Source organism: Caretta caretta, chromosome 7 (assembly GCF_965140235.1).
Source record: "Caretta caretta isolate rCarCar2 chromosome 7, rCarCar1.hap1, whole genome shotgun sequence".
NCBI lineage: Eukaryota > Metazoa > Chordata > Testudines > Cheloniidae > Caretta > Caretta caretta.
Genome location: NC_134212.1, coordinates 94,888,922 through 94,909,887, shown reverse-complemented (window position 1 = coordinate 94,909,887; position 20,966 = coordinate 94,888,922). Strand labels below are relative to the sequence as shown.

The 20,966-nt window shown below is 41.7% G+C and overlaps 1 protein-coding gene across 1 annotated transcript in view; it reads left to right on the top strand.

The window, feature by feature from the left end:
* MARCHF5 (membrane associated ring-CH-type finger 5) overlaps nucleotides 1–20,966 on the top strand; it is a 77,956-nt gene that overhangs the window by 39,960 nt on the left and 17,030 nt on the right. Inside the window, exon 3 of the mRNA XM_048856004.2 lies at nucleotides 18,808–18,938. Within this exon, the coding sequence (XP_048711961.1) occupies nucleotides 18,808–18,938 (131 nt within the window). The remainder of the gene's footprint in view (nucleotides 1–18,807; nucleotides 18,939–20,966) is intronic.

Sequence of the window (20,966 nt, the reverse complement as noted above, 5' to 3'; positions counted from 1 at the left end):
ACCTCAGAGTTACGAACTGACCAGTCAACCACACACCTCATTTGAAACTGGAAGTACACAGTCAGGCAGCAGCAGACACCAAAAAAAATACAGTACAGTACTGTTAAATGTAAACTACTAAAACGTAAAGGGAAAGCAGCATTTTTCTTCTGCATAGCGAAGTTTCAAAGCTGTATTAAGTCAGTGTTCAGTTGTAAACTTTTGAAAGAACAACCATAACATTTTGTTCAGATTTACGAACATTTCAGAGTTATAAACAACCTCTATTCCTGAGGGGTTCGTAATCTGAGGTTCTTCTGTATTAGCAAGTACTCACAATGTAACTCAATTGAAAAGCAATTCAGGATTTTTGTAAAGAAAAGTTTATAATGCTGTTTAGAGTAATCTGATATACTTTTACTTTAGAATAACCTTACATATCCCTCCAGATCTGGCTAGAATTTTATTAAAAGGAAACAGACCGTGATATTGCTTCCTTCCTTTTGTGTACCAATCTAGTGAAGTTATATTACAATTGTGACAGAAGTCTGAAAAGGTGTATAGTGCATTAACTTAATACAGTTTTTTAAAAGCTGCATTTCTAGGAAAATGAAGGTTTTATTTTGTAAACTTTCAAGCTACAAAACACTGATTCTTGACTCAAATCTTAGGACATTTTTTATTGAACATGATAAATACTCATTTTGTGTTTTAGCGTTTGTGTAACAACAAATCTTACGTTTTAAGATAATGTTTCAGTCCTACACTGAAAATTGTTCATATTGACCAGAGGGAGGGATGGTATTCTTCAGGAGACCTGCTCAAAGTGAGGAACATATGACAACTCCCATTTGTTACTAACAGTATTTTCCTTCTTCCATCATGCCCTTTTTCTCTTTAATGTCAGTTTATTCTTTAATGTCTCTTCACAGTTTTAGATAAAACTGAAGTCATTTTTATTGTTGTGAAATTTTTTGCTATGTACCAATGTTTGGGCCAAATCCTGACCCCACTGTAGTTGATGAAGAACTTGGTCCTCTATTTGTTCTAGATATTATTTTAAACAGCACAGTGTAAACTAGGGAGAGAGTTTAGAAGGCCCAAAGGGTGGTTAGGTGCCCAATTCCCATTGAGAAGTGTCTCTCTTGTCTTTTTTTTTTTTTTTTAAATCCTTTGAAGTGTGTGTCAGGTAGTTCAGGCCCAAACATTAAATTTTATATATATTCTTTTGGACAAAACCTGGTAGTAAAATGTACTCGGTCATTTTATTTTGACTTAAAAATTCCTCTGCAGTATCTAGAACCCAGATGTTTCTGTATTGGCTAGTCCAGTAAAACCAGAAAGTTAGATTAATCTATTTTCATTGTCTAAGCTGTATGCAGTGCAAAAAACCCCAGAAAACAAAAACCCTAAATGGTGAAAAGTTAAACTAGGTTTTAGGCTTAAACTTTTTTTTTTTGTTGCCAGTGCATTAGATTATTAATACATTTTTTAACCTGACATTGTCCCGTATATTTGAAAAAAGGGGCAAGGTTATGACTTTATAGTACAGTACTCCAGTTTATATTAGTTCTGCTTTTAAGAGTGGGTCTGCTTGCCCAAAATCTTCATATCATCACCAATATTAAAGATTTTCAGAACTATATTCAACTCTGTTGCTTGTTTATCCCATTGTTTTCAGCTGAGAATTAACAGTTTTGTTGGTATGTAAGGCCACGTCTACACTATAAACTTTGGTCAATGCAGATACGTTGGCTTAAAGCCGCTGCAGTTAGCATATCACTTGTGCGTGTGCATAGTTGGCTCCTTTTGTCAGTGGTGCGTATGCTCATCAGAAGTGCTTGTATTGATGCATGGTGCAGCGCACCATGGATAGATTTGCTAGTGTGCAACCTGCCACTGTCCAGTGCAGTGTCTTTTTGGCAAAGTTTGGCAATGCATAGTGGGGCAGAAACAAGTTGTGCCTTTGTGACGGAGCAAGGGGTCAGCTTCTCCGTGTGCAACTGTCTCCATGCCATAATGTCATCTATATCAGAGATCCTCAACCTTTTTGTTTCTGAGGCCCCCCCCAACATGCTATTAAAAAAAAGAAACCTCCGTGGCCCACTTGTGCCACAATAACTGGTTTTCTGCATGTAAAAGCCACTGCTGCCATTAGGGGGTAGCAAGCAGGGCAGTTGGCTGGGGCCCCCACGAGGCTACATTGCTCAGGCTTCAGTTTCAGCCCTGGGTGACGGGGCTCAGGGACCTGGGCTTCAGCCCCATGTAGTGGGCTTCGGCTTTCTGCCCTGAGTCCCAGCGAGTCTAATGCTGGCCCTGCTTAGAGGCCCCCTCTAAAACCTGCTCGAAGCCTCCTTGGGGGCCCAGGATCCCTGGTTGAGAACTACTGATCTAAATCCCATAATTTTCATTTTTTTTTTTTTTCAAAATCATGCAAATCTGTATAGCCCACCTTACTGTCCTCATCTCTGACAGCATCATGGAGTCTGCACAGCTTTGAACTGTTGTCATGAATGTTGCAAGCCCAGGACATACAATCCTCTGGTATTTGCAGAGTCTCATGAAGAACCGAATAAGTGGAACACAACTTCTTGGAGGGGGGTGGTGGTGGTGGTGGTCACAGAGCAGATCAGATAGTGGAGTGCTGCTTCTGGGTCTGAGAAACAAGCATTGACTGGTGGGATCGCATCGTAATGCAGACTTGGAATGATGAGCAGTGGCTGCAGAACTTTTGGATGCACAAGGCCACATTCCTGGATCTGTGTGCCAGGCTCACCCCAGCCATCCAGCACAGGGGCATCAGAATAAGAGCCACATTTGACAGTGGAGAAGTGAGTGGCAATTGCACTGTGGAAACTTGCAATGCTAGTTTGCTGCCAATCAGTCAGAAGTTATTTTGGAGTTGGAAAATCCATTATGTGGGTCATTGTAGTGCAAGTGTACAGGGCTATTAATCGCCTCCTGCTATGTAGGACTGTGTCTCCTGGCAATGTGCAAGATATAGTGGATGGATTTACAGCAGTGGGGTTTCTGAACTGTGGTGGAGCAATAGACGGCATGCATGTGTCTATTTTGGCACCAGACCACCTTGCCACAGAGTAAATCAACAGAAAAGACTACTTCTATTTGGTTATGCAAGCATTGGTGGATCACTGGGGACACTTCAGACATCGATGTAGGATGATCAGGGAAGGTGCATGACACTCACATCTTTAAGAACACAGGACTTTTCAGAAAACTTCAAGCAGGAACTTCCTTTCCTGACTGGATTTCCATTGGGAATGTTGAAATTCCAATAGTGCTCTTGGGGGACCCAGCCTATCTATTGCTCCCCTAGCTCAGGCTCATGACAGCACCGAGATTCAGTTATCACCTCAGTAGGTGCAGAATGACAGTTGAATGTGCTTTTGGTGGATTGAAGGGTCCCTAGCGTTGTTGTTCACAAAATTGGATCTTAGTGAGAAAAATATCCCAATGGTTATAGCTATCTGCTGTGTCCTGCATAATATCTGTGAAGCAAAAGGGGAAATGTTTCCACTGGGGTGGAGGTGGAGCAGCTGTCTGCTGAGTTTGAATAGACAGACACAAGGGTTATTAAGAGAACTCAATGCAGAGCTGTACGACTCAGGAAGGCTTTGCAAGACCACTTCAGCAGTGAGCCACTGTAATGCATTTTGGTGTACTCTGCTTTACCTGGTCCTGCTGTTTTGTAACCTATTAGGGATTGCTTGGTGTACATGTATAAATATAACACTGTCAGTGCATCCAATTTTACTTGTCACTGATCCTACGACTTGCCATACTATACAGTAACAAGTAATTGGTTGCTTTCAGAACGACTAGGGCACTCAACAGCATATGTTTTGAACTAATAGAGGAATTATGTTTAAAACCATAAAATTTTAATGTGTAACAATCCAAGGAAGAGACACATCCATGCAGTTTTCAAGCAAATAGATTAAAACTTTAATACAACAGAACTTCTGAAGGGGAAAGAACGTTCATATCCATTGTAGCAATACATACAATGACCTGTGAAAAATTGGTGTATGTGAAGCTGTGGTTGTCTTTCATGTCCCTTGGGATGGCATGGTGGGGATAGTGCAGCAGCCCCGAGGCCATGTGGAATGGTGAGGGAGACTGTAGGGAGGTGCTGCAGTGGAGTTCTCTATGGACTGCAAAGGGAGGTGAGCCTGGGATTGTTAAACCTGTAGGTCAAATAGAGTCTGCAGCATCTGTGTTTGCTGGCTTGATGCATCTCCTTCTTCTTTTCCTGCTGGGACTCCTGGGCCTTTCTCTAGGCTGTCTGCATTGTTCAGACTCCAGGCCTGATGCTCACAGTCTGATGCAGCACTGGCTTGCAGGATCTCATCGAATGTGTTATCCTAAGTCCTCTTCTTCCTCTTCCTCCTCCTCCTCACTTGGCTCAGGTGTTCTGTGGGTGTGGAAGGGGAATCCCTAAAGGCTGCAATGGCAGAAGCTGCAGATAAAACACACAGAGGTACCATTGTCAGTATAGTCATAACAGAAAGCAAAACTTAAGATTCAGACCTCTCTTCCATTGCTCCCATAAAGTTTTAAACAATACATGCTCATTGACAATTCTGTTTGGGATTGCTTGTACATGCACCATTCTCATACCAGCCATGGTGAGTATGGTCCACCAGGGGTGGGGGAAACAAGGAGGGAATTGTTTGGTTGCATGAAACTGAGTATCGGGCAATGGCATTGAATACTGGCACCATTTTCTACTGGTGGTGGTGATTTTAGCTGATATCTCACTCCTGAGGGTAACCAAAGCAGAGAGAGTACAGCTGCTAGTGGTATTTTGAAGCTATCTGGGCCCATATGCTGCTGCCTGTGTCCTGCAATCGTGCCTGCCAAAGTTATTGCTGACTGGCATGCAAAAGTATCCTATCATGGAGGAAGAAATAAGGCAGTCCTCCCTAGAAACCTTCAGGAGAGGATTTCAGAGTACCTCCATGAAAGTTTCATTGTGATCTCTCAGGAGGATTCAAGGGAAATCCTTGTGTACATAAACAAACTGCTCCACATGGCCCTTCTTACCTAACTGTACAGGGCAATGAAAAGCAGATGATAACTTTACCTCTCTGTGTACTACTATATCTTCTAGTATGAGTAAATTAATGAAAAGCTGACAGCTGTGTCTCCTGCTAAATTGTGGGGCACTATCACTGTAATGGGAAATACATTTCCACGCTTACCTGAGGATCCTTCCCCATATATTGAGCTCATCCGTGCTCAACTGACTGCACTTGGTGGAGTCTCAAACGGGTCCTGGTTCATGGCATAGCTGGATCACCATGGTCACCAAGGATTTAATTATGAGCTTGTCCTACTTCAGGAGTTGTCTTCGCCTCCCCCCCTTACCCCCCCCCCAACATAGTTCTTTCATATCAGAATAAAAATGAGAAGTTTAAGATATGTGATGGACTTGCTGTCTTTCAAAATGGAGGAAACACTATCACTTAAACTTGTTTAATCAATTTCAGCCAATTTTAGCCTTTTGAGTCCATGTAGAAGCCTGTACACAGTGTGGAGCAAACAGAATATAAAGTATATTTGGGAATAAACTCCGTAGATGGAAAACATTTGGGGAATAATTTATGGAGCTATTGTTTCAATTCATTCAAAAATATTCAGATTTACTCACATTAAAAATGCCAAAATTTGCCACTTAAAATTGTCACTTAATTCAGCCAGCTGTAGTGCCAACACGCTTAAATAAAGGTAAAGTATTGATTAAAATATGTATTAAAAAAAAATCTCAATTCATGGACAGGCTCAAAAACTTACTGCAGTATAAATGAGAAACACCTACAGACCTTAATCAGGGACCAGAGTCCTTTATGCTAGACACTGTACATATTAAAACAAACACAGTCCCTGCCTAGGAGAGTTTACAAGCTAAGTAAGGGTATGTGAAATTGCAGTTCAGTAAGAGCCAGCTCTAGATAATTCAAGGAATGCTGCTTCTACTAAACTATATAATGTATGAAAAATACGTAATCTGCAATTATATCATTCTACTGTGGAAAGATTGATTTGATGTAAACTGAGTTGGACCAATGTGCTGGGCGGTTTTACAGTAGATTTATCTCTTTAGTAATGTACACAAAATAAAAACTTGACATGTATGCTTATTTCTTTTTCCACTGTGGAGGAAATTTGTGAGGCTAGAGTGAAGAAAACATATAGCCTTGGAATAAGATGAACTGAACCAAAAACCCTGAAAACTCCACTTAATTAAAAAAAACTCACCCCCGTGTTGTAGGTAGTTTGTACCCACAGTAACTGAGACTTTGTACAGTATTATATTTGGAGATACTCTTCCTGCACAGGTTTCAGAGTAGCAGCTATGTTAGTCTGTATTCGCAAAAAGAAAAGGAGTACTAGTGGCACCTTAGAGACTAACCAGACAAACTGAATTCTAATATAGCATTTGAACAGCAAGTAGAAAAGTTGTACTTGGTGTAAGAAAGTGTTTCCTACGCAAGTTTATTTATTTCCTTTTAAAATTGGTTGTGGCTTCTGCTCAACATAGAAGTATGCTTTGAAAAAAAATCCTTTAATTTTCCAAAGCAATTTAAAATTGTGAGCACCAAAAATAAAGCTTTTTCCCTCCACCCTTCATAAACGTCCACTCTCTTCAGAATGGTTCCACCCCAAGTTGTAGCTACAGTAAGGCAACTTAGCTGTTTTAAGTGATGTCCGATTTGATATCCATATACGGTAGCTTGACAATATCAAATTAAGTGAATGTAAGTAATTCTAGAAATTTGTAGTGGTTTGTATGAGGTTCTCAGTGTGTTCATAGCGTACAGCCTTTGAATTGCTGGTATCTCTAGAAATAAACATTCTGAAAAGTGGGCTATAATTTACTGTGGGCGGTGCAGAACCAGTTTCAGACAAGGCCAGTTCAACCATATAGAGACATGATTTATAAATAACTGCTTTAGAAAAGTATTAGATATTTAAATGGTGAACTGGAAACAAGATACAATTAGCTTGTCTCTTCTCTTCTAGGGTTGATATAGGAAATGTGAACTGCAAAGGAAAGTTACCTCTGCTTCATCTATAATTGAACTGTCCTTTTCCCCCACACATACCCGATCTATATATTTATCACCACCACCACCAAAAAAAAAAAAAAAAAATTGCTCATATATGCCACTTCCTTAACTCTACCTCTGCTGAAATATTCAGCCATGCTTTCGTCTTATCAACTTTTGCTATTGAAACTCCTTTCTCTGTGGCTTTCCAGTTCTAGGTCTCTAAATTCCATATATGTGCTGGATTCTACTGTCCCAATTGTCACATATACTAAGAAATTCCATACATGCTCAAGAAAACATACATAGGCTCCCAAATTTCAGAATCCACTTCAGAACTACTCTGGTTGTAAGATGTATGGGCTTGCTTCAGCCCATGTCATGCATCTTATCCTATTCCCTTTCTTATCAAGCAAAGTACTCCTACATGCCTGTAGAAGGTTCACTCGCTGGTTAACGTGCTCCCTTGTGCCTGGGCTCAGTGTAGCAGCCCCTGTCTGTCACCCCCTGCTGTCAGGAGCTTGGGCCACACAGTGCTTTGTCTCTTCTTGTGACTCAGCTCCCTGGTGAGGTCACTTATCTTCACCCCTTCCAAAATTCCAAAAAATCCAAACAAAACCTAAAGTCTAATCTAGGCTCAGTAGGCCTTGCCCTTTTACTCCTGAGGTTTATACAGCCTTCTTTAAGGGGAGTGGTAGAGGAACCCAGACCCACCTCCTACTTTAGGTTCTAGCGCAGGGAGCCTGTGTTAGACAGTTAAGGTCTGCTTCTTACAGTCCTCCACTACTCCTACTTTTGCCTGTTCACAGGTGTCTTTCACAAAGTTGTACTCTGCAGTCCTTTCTCCCTGGAGCGCCATCTCCTGCAGTTTCCTCCCAATGTGCTAGTGAGGTGCTTCCTCAAGGTAGTTTTCAGCCTCTCTAGTAGCCCCTCTATGGCTGTCTGAGCTTGCAGCCTTTTATCCCAGCTGTTGCTAAATGACCACTACTTAGTTGCACCTGGAGGAGTAATTGATTCATCTATTAACATTTTCCTGGCTGCAATAGTTTGGGGACTGTATGCCCCGTCATGCTGCCCTTTCACAGAATATCACCACTGATAATAGAAAAGGAGTTCTTGTGGCACCTTAGAGACTAACCAATTTATTTGAGCATGAGCTTTCGTGAGCTACAGCTCACTTCATCAGATGTATACCGTGGAAACTGCAGCAGACTATATATACACACAGAGAATATGAAACAATACCTCCTCCCACCCCACTGTCCTGCTGGTAATAGCTTATCTAAAGTGATCAACAGGTGGGCCATTTCCAGCACAAATCCAGGTTTTCTCACCTTCCACCCCCCCACACAAATTCACTCTCCTGCTGGTGCTAGCCCATCCAAAGTGACAACTCTTTACATAATCAAGTCGGGCTATTTCCTGCATAGATCCAGGTTTTCTCACATCCCCCCCACCCCCATACACACACAAACTCACTCTCCTGCTGGTAATAGCTCATCTAAACTGACCACTCTCCAAGTTTAAATCCAAGTTAAACCAGAACATCTGGGGGGGAGGGGGTAGGAAAAAACAAGAGGAAACAGGCTACCTTGCATAAGTAGCCTGTTTCCTCTTGTTTTTTCCTACCCCCCCCCCCCCAGATGTTCTGGTTTAACTTGGATTTAAACTTGGAGAGTGGTCAGTTTAGATGAGCTATTACCAGCAGGAGAGTGAGTTTGTGTGTGTATGGGGGTGGGGGGGATGTGAGAAAACCTGGATCTATGCAGGAAATAGCCCGACTTGATTATGTAAAGAGTTGTCACTTTGGATGGGCTAGCACCAGCAGGAGAGTGAATTTGTGTGGGGGGGTGGAGGGTGAGAAAACCTGGATTTGTGCTGGAAATGGCCCACCTGTTGATCACTTTAGATAAGCTATTACCAGCAGGACAGTGGGGTGGGAGGAGGTATTGTTTCATATTCTCTGTGTGTATATATAGTCTGCTGCAGTTTCCACGGTATACATCTGATGAAGTGAGCTGTAGCTCACGAAAGCTCATGCTCAAATAAATTGGTTAGTCTCTAAGGTGCCACAAGAACTCCTTTTCTTTTTGCGAATACAGACTAACACGGCTGTTCCTCTGGAAACTGATAATAGAGTCTCCAAACTTTTGCAATTGTGTTATCTGGAACAGTATTCTTGCGTCAGACTCATTAAATCTCCATCTCTTCTTAATGTGTTACTTCTCTCTACTAGATCTCTTACATTTTGGGGGGATGTGTTGTGATTGCCGATATATTTTCACCAATGCCTTTTGTTTCTACTTACAAAGTCTTTAAAACCATATCTCTAATTTATACCATATACTTTGTGTAATCTTGTAATTTAAGTATCTAAAGAATATTTAATATGAAAGACACTATAGAAAATGGTTAGATATTTAAGTTAAACATGATACAATTTTCTATATCATGGCTGTTTTTATAGATTTCATATCTTTGTGGCTAATTGTTCTTTTTCTAATTTATCTTTCGTTCTACATTTGACACCTTATTAATCGAAAGACAAATGCTGGAGTAACCCATCCATATAAATCACAAGGTAGCTAACTGGATTGAACAAGTCAAAGCAAATAAAGGGGGGAAAAAAAACTATGACCGTCAGAATGTGTGTGTTGCAGAGTTCATTCCAAAGTTCTGTACACACAATTTAATGACAATCCATTTCTGTTGAAGGAATACAATTTTTTTCTAGACTCTAGATATCTCCCTAAGAGTACCTATAAAATATTTTTGCATATGATATTGGTGGTGCAGAACTAAAAGCGCAGCCAAAATCTTGCCGTTGTAAGTGCAATTCCAGATCAAGTTTGATATTGTGTAGTTAGTCAGAGTACTGCATACTAGTCTTTGTGATTCTGTAATATGCTACTGAATGCATGCCTCATCTCTAACTATGGCCTGTTACCTTTTACTTTTTTCTCTATTGCCTAGGCAATTATTTTACCATTTCAGGAGAAAGAAGAGGCCTTTTTATTTTAGACTCTAAGCTATTATATTTGCCTATTATACAGTAATGTCATTGCCATTTTTCAAATCCAAGTACATCTGTTCTTTTATCTTTAAACAAATTAAACAAAACTCCAGGTTTGGCAGAGAAAATTTGTGTTCTGAAACATATTTAATATAGTAAAATTAATCTTGTAATTTTCCCCGTTAATGCCTCTCACACTGGAATGTCAGTTACTGATCCTTAATTTCCTGGGTTTTCTCTAATCATTTCTGAAGATGAGGTTCCGTTTACTTTTCTGTTCCTGACGTCACCCCAAGCGGCTATTCAGAATTCTTTTGTTATTGGATCAATAATCTCTCCAACCTTCTGGCTCAGGATTCCATGCAGTAACTGTAGTGGCAATTTTGAGACATTAACTTAATCATCTTCAGGTACAATTGCTGATTTCTATAGTGTTTCATACTCCTGCCTATTTCTGATTCAGTTGCTGGTGTCCACAGGACAAGCTAGTGTTTTGTGGTGTCCTTCAGGGCGCTCCACATTTTAGACTGATTTTTTTATTTTCTGCCGAGGCAATCTGTTAAGTTTATCAAGCTCAAATAGTCATAATAAAACAAAAACCCATACTTTCTTTTTAAAGCTTCGTAAATGGGAGATTTTCAAGATGGAAGCTTCAGGTACTCTGTGCAGCAGTTTGTACGAGACAGATATCTCCATCCTACCTTTTAAAGTAATATTATTGTGCCTCATGAGTATTGGGGGGAAAGCTTGTTTGGTTTTTGGAAATATTTTTATTTAGCTTCATGGTATAAGTTTCCTTCACAACAAATCATATACCCAACAAATTAAAAACAAATATAGAGTCTGCTTTGTGTAGTCACATCTTCTGTACACAACTGTATATGCTTATTTTCCTATGCCTTGTGCTGCCAAGGAAAGTCTTTTAAACTTAGTGCAAGATCCTCCCCCTGCTCTGGCCCCTTATGCCTCATAAAAGGACTGGAGCACCATAAAAGGGCCTGAAAAGCCCCATATTTATCTTAGGGAGGATTCCCCCAGGTAAGCACTGTGGAAGACTGCCTTAAGTCTCCTCACAAGCTCCGGCATGCCAGGGGTAGGGCTGGGAGAAGCATGTGAGGTGTGGGGCTACAGTACACAGCTTGGTGTCCCATTAGGCAGCGTTGGGAAGACTGTTGTAATTTAGACAGGCTCTCATGACTATGTTGTTTTGGGGGCCCTCCAGCTCCTGGAACAGTTATGCTTTGGAAGGGTGCAACCGTGACTCAAAGCCATTTTAGACCCCAACCAGCCCCTCCCCCCAGGCTGTAAACGTTGTCCTGTCAGTTTCCTGTGCTATATGGTATCCTTCTGCTTTTTAGATATTAGTAATTGAAATCTTGTCCAAATTTGCACTGGTTGCAACTTACCTCTCCTCCTTCCTACCTTAATAGTCCTTTTTTTAAAACAATTTCATGGTCGCTGTGGGAGTTAAGATTACTGTTACTGAAACTGAACAACTTGTTCAAACTCATTGATGCTTTACAGTCTTGATATATTATCTTCTCACCTACTGCATAATTTACTTATTTTTTTTCCTGTTTATTCAGCAAAGGACAAAATCAGCTCAATTTCAGAATCCACTCGTAGTTTAGTTATTATGCTGTCACAATAATCCACCAGTTACGATAGTTGAGATGTGGTGGTTTTTTTTTTAAGTCAGTTTGATTAATATAAGAGCGTAGACAGACTTAAGGGCTGACAGAGTGTTTACCATTGTACAAGACACAAAGAAAGATATCGTCCCGTGCACTAAGGCTAGCCCTAGAGTTTTTGCCTTGGCAAAGGATGGACACTAATACATTGGAAGATCTAAAGAATGGTAACAAGTTTAAAATATTTTATATAGTGTAGTAAAGCTTGAGGTACAGGAAAAACAGGAAATATACTCCACATTGCTCTGCTCTTGCGTGCCTTATACTTGCCTGTCTAGTCACTCATGTATCTAGAATGATTCCTGTTATGTAATTGCATGTAAATTATATAGCATTTAAAATTCAGGCTCTTCAGATTAGAGTGAGTGTCTATCTTTGTATTGTACGTCTGACTCAAATAAGTCTTGTGTATGGGCGGTCTCTGGGTGCTGCCACTGTCTGCCATAATGCAGTCTGAAAAAAATAGAGTTAGTGCTATTAACCAAAATAAAGTCAGGCATAGTCTACAAGAATAAATATACTGTCAAAATATGCAAAACAATTTAGAATTTGCTTTATTTGGTGGTTTGAAGGAATTGGCTTTTCTTAACGTGTCCGCCTTAGCACTGTGTTCCGCTAAAAATAAGTGACTGGGTAATTACAACGCAAATGGTTCTAATTCTGTCAGTTTTGTTGCTGAAAGTAAGTCATTTGAAGGCTGTTGGGTTTTTTTTATTTTTTTTTCCCCCCTTGCTGTAGCTTTCTGGATTCTGATACAGTAACTCCTCACTTAACATCATCCTGGTTGACGTTGTTTCGTTGTTACATCACTACATCGCTGATCTATTGGAGAACAAGCTCGTTTAAAATTGTGCAATGCTCCCTTATAATGTTGTTCAGCTGCCTGCTTTGTCCACTACTTGCAGGATTCTCTGGAAGAGCAGCCTGTGCTCATGGGGGGTTGGAACCAGGGTGAGCCAGCAGCCCCGCTATCAGTTCCCCATAGTTCCCTGTAAGTAGGTGTGCATCTGGGCTCCCGCCCAGCAGGCTATCAGTTGCCACAGTTCAGGTGTCCCTCCCCCCACTGCTATGTATTGCTTCTGTCCTCTGCCTTGGAGCTGCTCCCGGGAGCCTCCTGCTTGCTGGGCGCAGGGGGGAGAGGGGTGCTGATGTCAGGGTGTCCCCCTTCCCCCGCTCCTGTACCCCATCTCCACAGAGCAGGGGTGGGGGACACACGACAGAGCTCAGGATGGAGGGAGCTTGCAGGAAGCTGCTGCTGTGTCTGAACTTGCTGATCTACTTAAAAGGTACTTAAAGTGGGGTCAGTGTACTTAAAGGGGCACCGCATGTCTGTCACACGCACGCATCCCCCAGCACTTCGGAAAGTCAGCACCTGTGCATGTGCTGTCTGGAGGAGGGAGTGGTGCATTCCACCGGGATAGGGTGGGTTCATCATCACATTCAGTTTCTGCAAGGAAGTGTTTGCAGCCACTGCCGTGTGCCTGTTGTGTTTCCTCCCTCCTGACTCAGTGCATGCTGCCTTGTAGAGTGTGAGGCTACATTAACAACATGTTAATCCTTGAGGGCTCAGCCAGGTGCTAGTTCATCATTTAGCAGCAAGGCATTCCCTGGGAAATATCCCACCATCTTACTCCATCACCTCAAGCAACCTTCTCAATCATCATTGCTGTCTACAGTATTAAATTGTTTGTTTAAAACTTATACTGTGTATTTTTATAATGTCTCTTTTTGTCTGGCAAAAAAAATTTCTATGGGACCTAGCCCCCCCATTTACATTAATGCTTAAGGAGAAATTGGATTCGCTTAACATCGTTTAGCTTAAAGTAGCATTTTTCAGAAACATAACTACAGCATTAAGCAAGGAGTTACTGTCATTACATACTTTCAGTTCTATGTGTCTTTGAGTTCATGGACTAATGTTTGTTCCAAAGACACAATTCCTAGTGAAATCTTACTGTACTCTGACAGATTCATCAGGAATTAGCAAAGCTGATGTCTGTTAGCTTCTTTACACTGACTGAAAAAAAGGTTTGTTTTTTTTAAAAAAAATCCGTAGCAGTAACTATTAGAATTAAACTGAAGACCAGAAGCAGCAGGTTCTCCTTATGCCATGGATGAGTCCGAGGGGAGCAGAGTCTTGTTTAAAAGAAAAGTTGTGATATCCTTATCTTTTTGTTAGCAATGTTGTGGTTGTATGCAGGTAATCCTGTTTCTTGTTTGTTTGATTGTAACTGTAAAATTAACTTTATTTTCTGTTTAACTATCTGCTGTTCTTTCTAGGTGTTTATTTGTTTCATTAAGATATAGTAGAGTGTCTGTGCACCATGTTGAATAAGGACATCCTTTCAATTCTAAAGTATCACAGTATGGGAATCCATAGTCAAGGCCTGGTGTCCCACGCAGCACATTAGATCTAAAACTATATGTTAAAGATCCAGAATTTCTTCTTGGAGTGCTTGCTCATGTAGATTCCATTCTAGGTGTGTGCACGCCCACATGCACAGTCATTGGAGATGTTTGCCTTAGTGGTATCTGTAGGGTCAGCTGTGGTGCCCCCTTAACTGTCGCGCCCATGTGCTGGTATATAGGGACCGCAGACCCTACGCTCTCTCACTTCCTTCTTACCACCCATTACGGTTAGTCAGAATGCTTAGGTTACACCCTGGAGTTCATGGCTGACCCTCCCTCCCATCCCTCTTCAGGGATCCTTCTCATGAGCAACTTCTCTTCCAAGAGGTCAAGAATCTTCTGCACCTGGGTGGCGGAGGTCCCTCCCACTACTTCCTGATCCTGAAAGCAAAAGGGGGCTTCAGACCCATCTTGAACCTGTGTCGTCTTAACAAGTCAAAGTTTTGCATGGTCTCCCTGGCCTCCATCATTTCGTCCCTGGATCTGGGAGACTGGTACACCGCCCTCGACTTAAAGGACACGTATTTCTACATTTTCATTTTCTCGGGGCCCAGGTGCTTCCTTCGTTATACGCCGGGCCAGCAGCATTTCCAATTCATGGCATTGTCATTCGGTCTTTTGTCAGCCCTGAGAGTGTTCACGAAGGGTATAGCGCCAGTGGCCACTTATCTGAGGCACTGGAGTGTTCAGATTTATCCGTATCTCAACAACTGGCTAATAAAGGGTCAGTCCCTGGATCAGGTGCATCAGCATTTCAATCTGGTTTGTTCCACCTGTTGTGAACTGGGTCTGTTAATAAACGAGAAAAAGTCTACCTTAAGTCCAATGCAATGCATAGAATTCATTGGAGCAGCCCTCAACTTGGCTCAGGCCAAAGCCTTCCTCCCCGAGGCTTGGTTCTAAGCCATGGTGGACCTCATCTTGTGCATGTAAGCCCACCCTCTCACCACCGCCTGCAGTTAGGTGGTCCGACATGTGCAGCTCCACCTCAGGCCCGTGCAGGCGTGGCTGGCATCGGTCTGTGCCCTCAACAGACACAGCATGGACTGGGTGGTGAGGGTCCCAGACCACATACTGTCGTCATTCACCTGGTGGCAGAATAATGCCTCGGATAAAAGGCATTCAGCCTGAGTGGACCTCTCTGCAGTTAATCCTGGACTACCTTCTGCATCTCAAGCTCCAAGGCCTGTCCCTTTCATCTATCAAGGTCCACTTGGCCACTATCTTGGCCTTCCATCAGCTGCTCGAAGGTAGGTTGGTTTTTCCCCAGGACATGACTGCCAGGTTCCTCAGGGGCCTCGAGCACCTCTACCCATACATCAGGAAACCCGTCCCTCCGTGGGATCTGAATCGTGTGCTGTCGTGGCTTACTGGGCTCCCCTTCAAGCCTCTGGCTTCCTGGTCTCTCCTTCGCCTTTCCCGGAAGGTCGTGTTCTTTGGTTGCAATAACATCTGCCTGCTGGGTTTCTGAGATTAAGGTGCTTATCTCGGAATCACCCTATACGGTCTCTTACAAAGACAAGATCCAGCTGCGGCCTTACCCAGCTTTCCTGCCCAGGGAGGTCTCACAGTTTCATATGGGCCAGGACATTTACTTACCTGTTGTGTTTTTGTTTTTTTTCCAAAGCCATATAAGTCGGAGGAGTGTAGGTTGCATTCCCTAGATGTCAGAAGGGCACTTTCCTTCTACATTGAAAGGACCAAGCCATTCCACAAGTCAACACAATTGTTTGTCGCGGTGGCCAACAGGATTAAAGGTCATGCAGTGTCCACTCAAAGAATTTCTTCTTGGATCACTGCCTGCATTCACTGCTGCTATGATCAGGCACAGGTGTCACCTCCAGCAATTGTCACCACCCACTCAACCAGAGTGCAAGCCTTTTCCACAGCTTTCCTAGCTCAAGTGCCTATCCAGGACATCTGTAGGGTGGCCATCTGGTCGTCCGTCCACACGTTCGTGCCCCATTATGCACTTACCTAGCAGGCCTGGGACGATTCTGGGTTTGGTAGAACAGTACTGCAAGCCGCTAAACTGTGAACTCTGAGCCCACCTCCACTGATGATGCTTGTGAGTCACCTAGAATAGAATCGACGTGAGCAAGCACTCAGAGAAGAAAAAACACTTACCTACCTTTTGTAAGTGTTTTCTTTGAGATCTGTTGCTCATGTTCATTCCATTACCCACTCTCCTATCCCTCTGTTGGAGTTGCTGGTAAGAAGGAACTGAGAGGACGTAGGGTCAGCGGCATCTATATACCAGTGCATGGGTGCTGCACTCAAGGGGGCGCCACAGCCGACCCTACAGATACCGCTAAGGCAAAAATCTGACTGTGCATGTGTGCGCGCACACGTCTAGAATGGAATGACCAACACATCTCGAAGAGCAACAGTTACGAAGGGTAGGTAACCATTTTTTATATGGTGCTACTTCCCACCCCCACTTTCCTTTTATTTGGAGCTCTCCAGTTTAGACCAACATCACTTTAGTTGTAAGAAGAACAAAAGGATCGGGAGGGCCATAGGAGTCCCACTATAGCATACTGTAAGAGTGGGGGGTGTTGTGGCTGATCACCAATTTAACACTTCTCTGAGCCATTGCTTCCGTCTTTGTGTATTACTGTGTTTTGTATTGGTATGTCATTAATCTGCTTGTTGTGCAGATTTTATTTTAAGAAGTCTCAAAGATACTATAGAGTTGAAAGGATAATTTTATGGAATTTTCACTTATACCTATTGAGCAATTAGGAAAATTTCATCTTGGTATGATCTGCTGCATAGTAAAACCAGATTTCAAAGACTTGATTATTGGCATTCTTCATCTAGAAATTTCTAGAAGATTTTACAATATACATTGATATATTAGTGCTCCCAGTGTATTTCAATAGAATTTTTAAGAACAGAATTAGTCTTCAAACCTCATGCAGATACTACTGTTAAAAATATTACACCAAAGGCAAATTGACTACGTTCAGTAGTATTTGAAGAGTAATTACAGCATACATAATCTTTATTTAGTGTGTTAAAAGCAGAGTGACTTATTTGGGAAAGTCCTTTTACATGCTTTTTAAAATATGTAAAATGTAAATCTAGTCCTAGTTCATTCCAAACATGGTGAGTCTGAAAGCAACACCAGATATTCTCAGAAACTCTTCTCCTTTCTGTCTGTGCACATACCTGTCTATGGCCTCTTTGGGTATGTCTACGTTGTGATAAGACCTATGGCACAGCCATGACTGCCCCAGATCAGCTGACTCGGGCTTGGATTGCAAGCCTTTAGAATTGCAGTGTAGCTGTTCAGGCTTGGTATAGTGTCCGGGCTCTGGCACCCTCCCCCTCGTGACTCCAGCCTGAGACTGAATGTCAACTCTGCAATTTTGTAGCCCTGTAACCTGAGCCCCATGAGCCCAAGTCTGCTGACCCATGCCACCCCGCAGGCCTTTTATGGTAATATGGACATATTCTTAGGTTTGTTTCAGCTTTGTTGTGGCTCTTCCTGGTATACAAACTCTTGCAGGGGGAAGAAAGTGCACATGAGCACCCCCACACATTGAACAGTGCTGGGGAACAATATCGTCATGTGGTGCATCAGTCTGGAAATAGAGTTGACCATTAACAAAATGGTGAAACTGCTTATTCACACAGTGCTATCAGAGGCACAAAATAAAGTGCAGGGGGGAAAAAGGTGTTTCTCCAATCTTGGAGTCATTTCTAACAAGTATGCCATTTTCCATTAGTAAGGAGACTTCAAATTGACAATGTCTTTTGAACGGTCCTCTCAAATTGAAATAGAAGCAGTCTGAGATCAGAGTTTGAAACACTATTTAAATTGTATCTACGGTAGTTTTCTTCCTCTGAAATGCTAAGTACATTTAAAAAAAAAAAAAAATCCCAAGCTCCCAGAAATGGCAGATGTAGCTGTACAATGGGAGGGCTAGGTCATTAAAAATTGTTGCTTGTGCACATACAGAAGACACTTTATTGGAATCACATAAAACATGTTACGTCTGATTATCAGATGAAGTATCAGGTAAAGTTGTATGTGGTCTGTGTACACATTATTGTAACCAGAGTTTCTGTTAATACTATTAGAGCTATTGCCCCCTTGACTGAAATTTCCTCCTTTTTAAAGAATACCTGATGTGTTTTGAGTCTGACTTTTTCACATGCTCAGGGTCTAACTGATCACCGTATTCAGGGTTGGGAAGAAATTTCCCCCCACGTCAAATTGACAGGGACCTAGGGCTTTTTAGCCTTCTGTGGCATGGGGCAGGGGTCACGTGCTAGGATCATCTGGGTATATCTCACTAAATCAGTTCATTTCAGGGGCCTCGGGGATTGGTGCACCTCAGTCCCTCCTGTTCTCTGTGTGGCGCACAATAGTCTCCTGAGGGCTGTAATGCTTTGGTCTAATTCTGGTTGTTTGACTTGTGGTGGGGGTGGCATTTGGGGGCCTGTGATATAGAGGGGGTCAGACTAGATGTTCTGGTGACATCTGACCTTAAACTGACATCTGACACCCTGACCTTAAACTCCGATTGTGACTCTAAAGTCTGCTAAATTAATCAGTTTACTCAATAATATACAATTGTTGCTTTTTTATTACAATATCCTTTTTGAAACATCCTTCTCCTTTCTGTTGTAGGTCCAGTTGTTTATGTCTTGGACCTTGCAGATCGGCTGATCTCAAAGGCATGTCCATTTGCTGCAGCAGGAATAATGGTGGGCTCTATCTACTGGACAGCTGTCACCTACGGAGCTGTGACAGTGATGCAGGTTCAAATTCACTTTTTTTTCTTATGTGTTACTACTTTTGAAATAATTTTCTTAAAATTCTCTTAGCTGAGTTTTTTCCTTTTGTATTTTAAAACTGGTGGTAGTTTAGAGCTGAAACTTTAGAAACTTTAGAAACATACATCCAGCTGAGTGTGACACAGAGTAACTAGTGTCATCTATTCTTTAGTTCAGAGGCAATGATTTCTTGACATATGAAAGGACTATAAAAGCACCGTTGGTAGAAGATTCTAAAACAGTAGCCTGATACTGATGTGTACAACAGGGATTCCAACTATCTCCTATTTTAACTTGCATGAAGAGAACTTTTTGACCATTTCCATCATATTCATCATCATGACAAGACCACAGGGATGCGGTCTCCTTGCAGATTCAGCACATTCTGGACATAAATAGAATACATGGCCAGACCATCTTAAGGACCTAGCCAGAGACGACCTCAGTCTCTGGCTAGGTCCTTAAGATGGTCTGGCCATGTATTCTATTTATGTCCAGACTTGGCCATGCTGGTTTTGTTCAAACTTTTCTAATGGTGATGGAACTTACAATGTGAATCTTTTATTTTTCATTGTTGAGTTTGGGTCCAAAGTAATTTTTTAAAAAAAATCAGAGCACTGAAAAACTGAAGCATTGGATGGTTTATAGGGTTGGTAACAGAATATCGAGCCTTTCCAGTTGCCTGCTCAAATCCAGTGCATGGTTAATAGTGACTGAAAGCTGTTATTGCTGATGGCTGTTTTCCCATTGTGAAATAAGTTGTCCTTGACCTCAGTCTATTTCCTAGAGAAAAAGTGTCACCTACAAAATTAGTAATAATTGGAAGTCTATAAAGGGGCTATTGATTGAATAGACATGAAAACAAAACTTCATATTTACTTATGGAATCCTGCCTCTTTACGGTTGAGGCCTGGTGGTAAGACAAGGTGGAAAATCCTGCTTTACCATTGCCTTTGTTGTACAAAGGGAACTTAAATCCACTTTCCAGAGCAGAATTGCACTTCATGTAAAACAACAACAAAAAACTCCTAGCATATTGAGGGGTTCCATGTTTACTTTCTCCCAGTGACTCCACATCAAGCGTACTCAGTTAAAATGAAAAGCTGTTTCTTTTCTAACTGTCATTCCTGCAAACCTGCACTTTAACCATAGCAAAAATGCTGGAGGCTGCTAATCTTGCCTATGCGAGTTTTCCCACATGATCTACCCCAATTCAAACTGACTTGGTGGAAAGTTTTTCTAAAAATGATCTGCGTTAGACAAGACCAAAATGAGCTCTTCCACGGAATTTACAGCCAGAAAGTCCATTATGATCACCTCGTCTGATGACTTAATACAATCCAAATAATTTTACCCAGTAACTCCTACATCAAGCCCACAATTTGTGATTGAGCTAGATCATTTGTTTTGATTTACTTCAATCTTTATTTACTAAGAGAGGATTCAGAAATTTATTTATGGTAGCTGCTACCGAATATATTGCACAGCATAAACATATAATTTTAAAATGAAGTTGGCAAGCTAGAGAGTCTAAGTGAGTCTTAAATATTTAACTAGCCACATTAACTATTATAATTTCTTCCTGGCCTGAACTGTTTTTTGTAGAGTTGCTGTGTACTTTTAAAATCTTTACTGTGCTCCACCTCAGGAGGTGGAACAATTTTGTTGTCATTCCTGTGTATGCTTGTAAGGCCCTTTCAGGATGGAAGGTATTATTTGCATACAATAAATGGCAGATTCGGGCCCTAATTTTGGATCCCTTTGATGATAGCTCTGCCAGTGTAAAGGGGCTGCATAAACCCAGCAGAAACAGCTACAGCATAGTGGTAGTCCTAAATCTGAATGACGTATGAGTCTAATCCTTAAAACATTGGCTAAATCCCAGGTGTTTAATCTGAACTGGCTAATTTCTTAAGATATATTGTGGTCCTTGATTGGGAGAATGGCAGGTTGGGGGCACTATGCTGGGGGAGCAGTGAGGTTTTTGTTTGCTATAAGGTGAGGCAGTCTAGA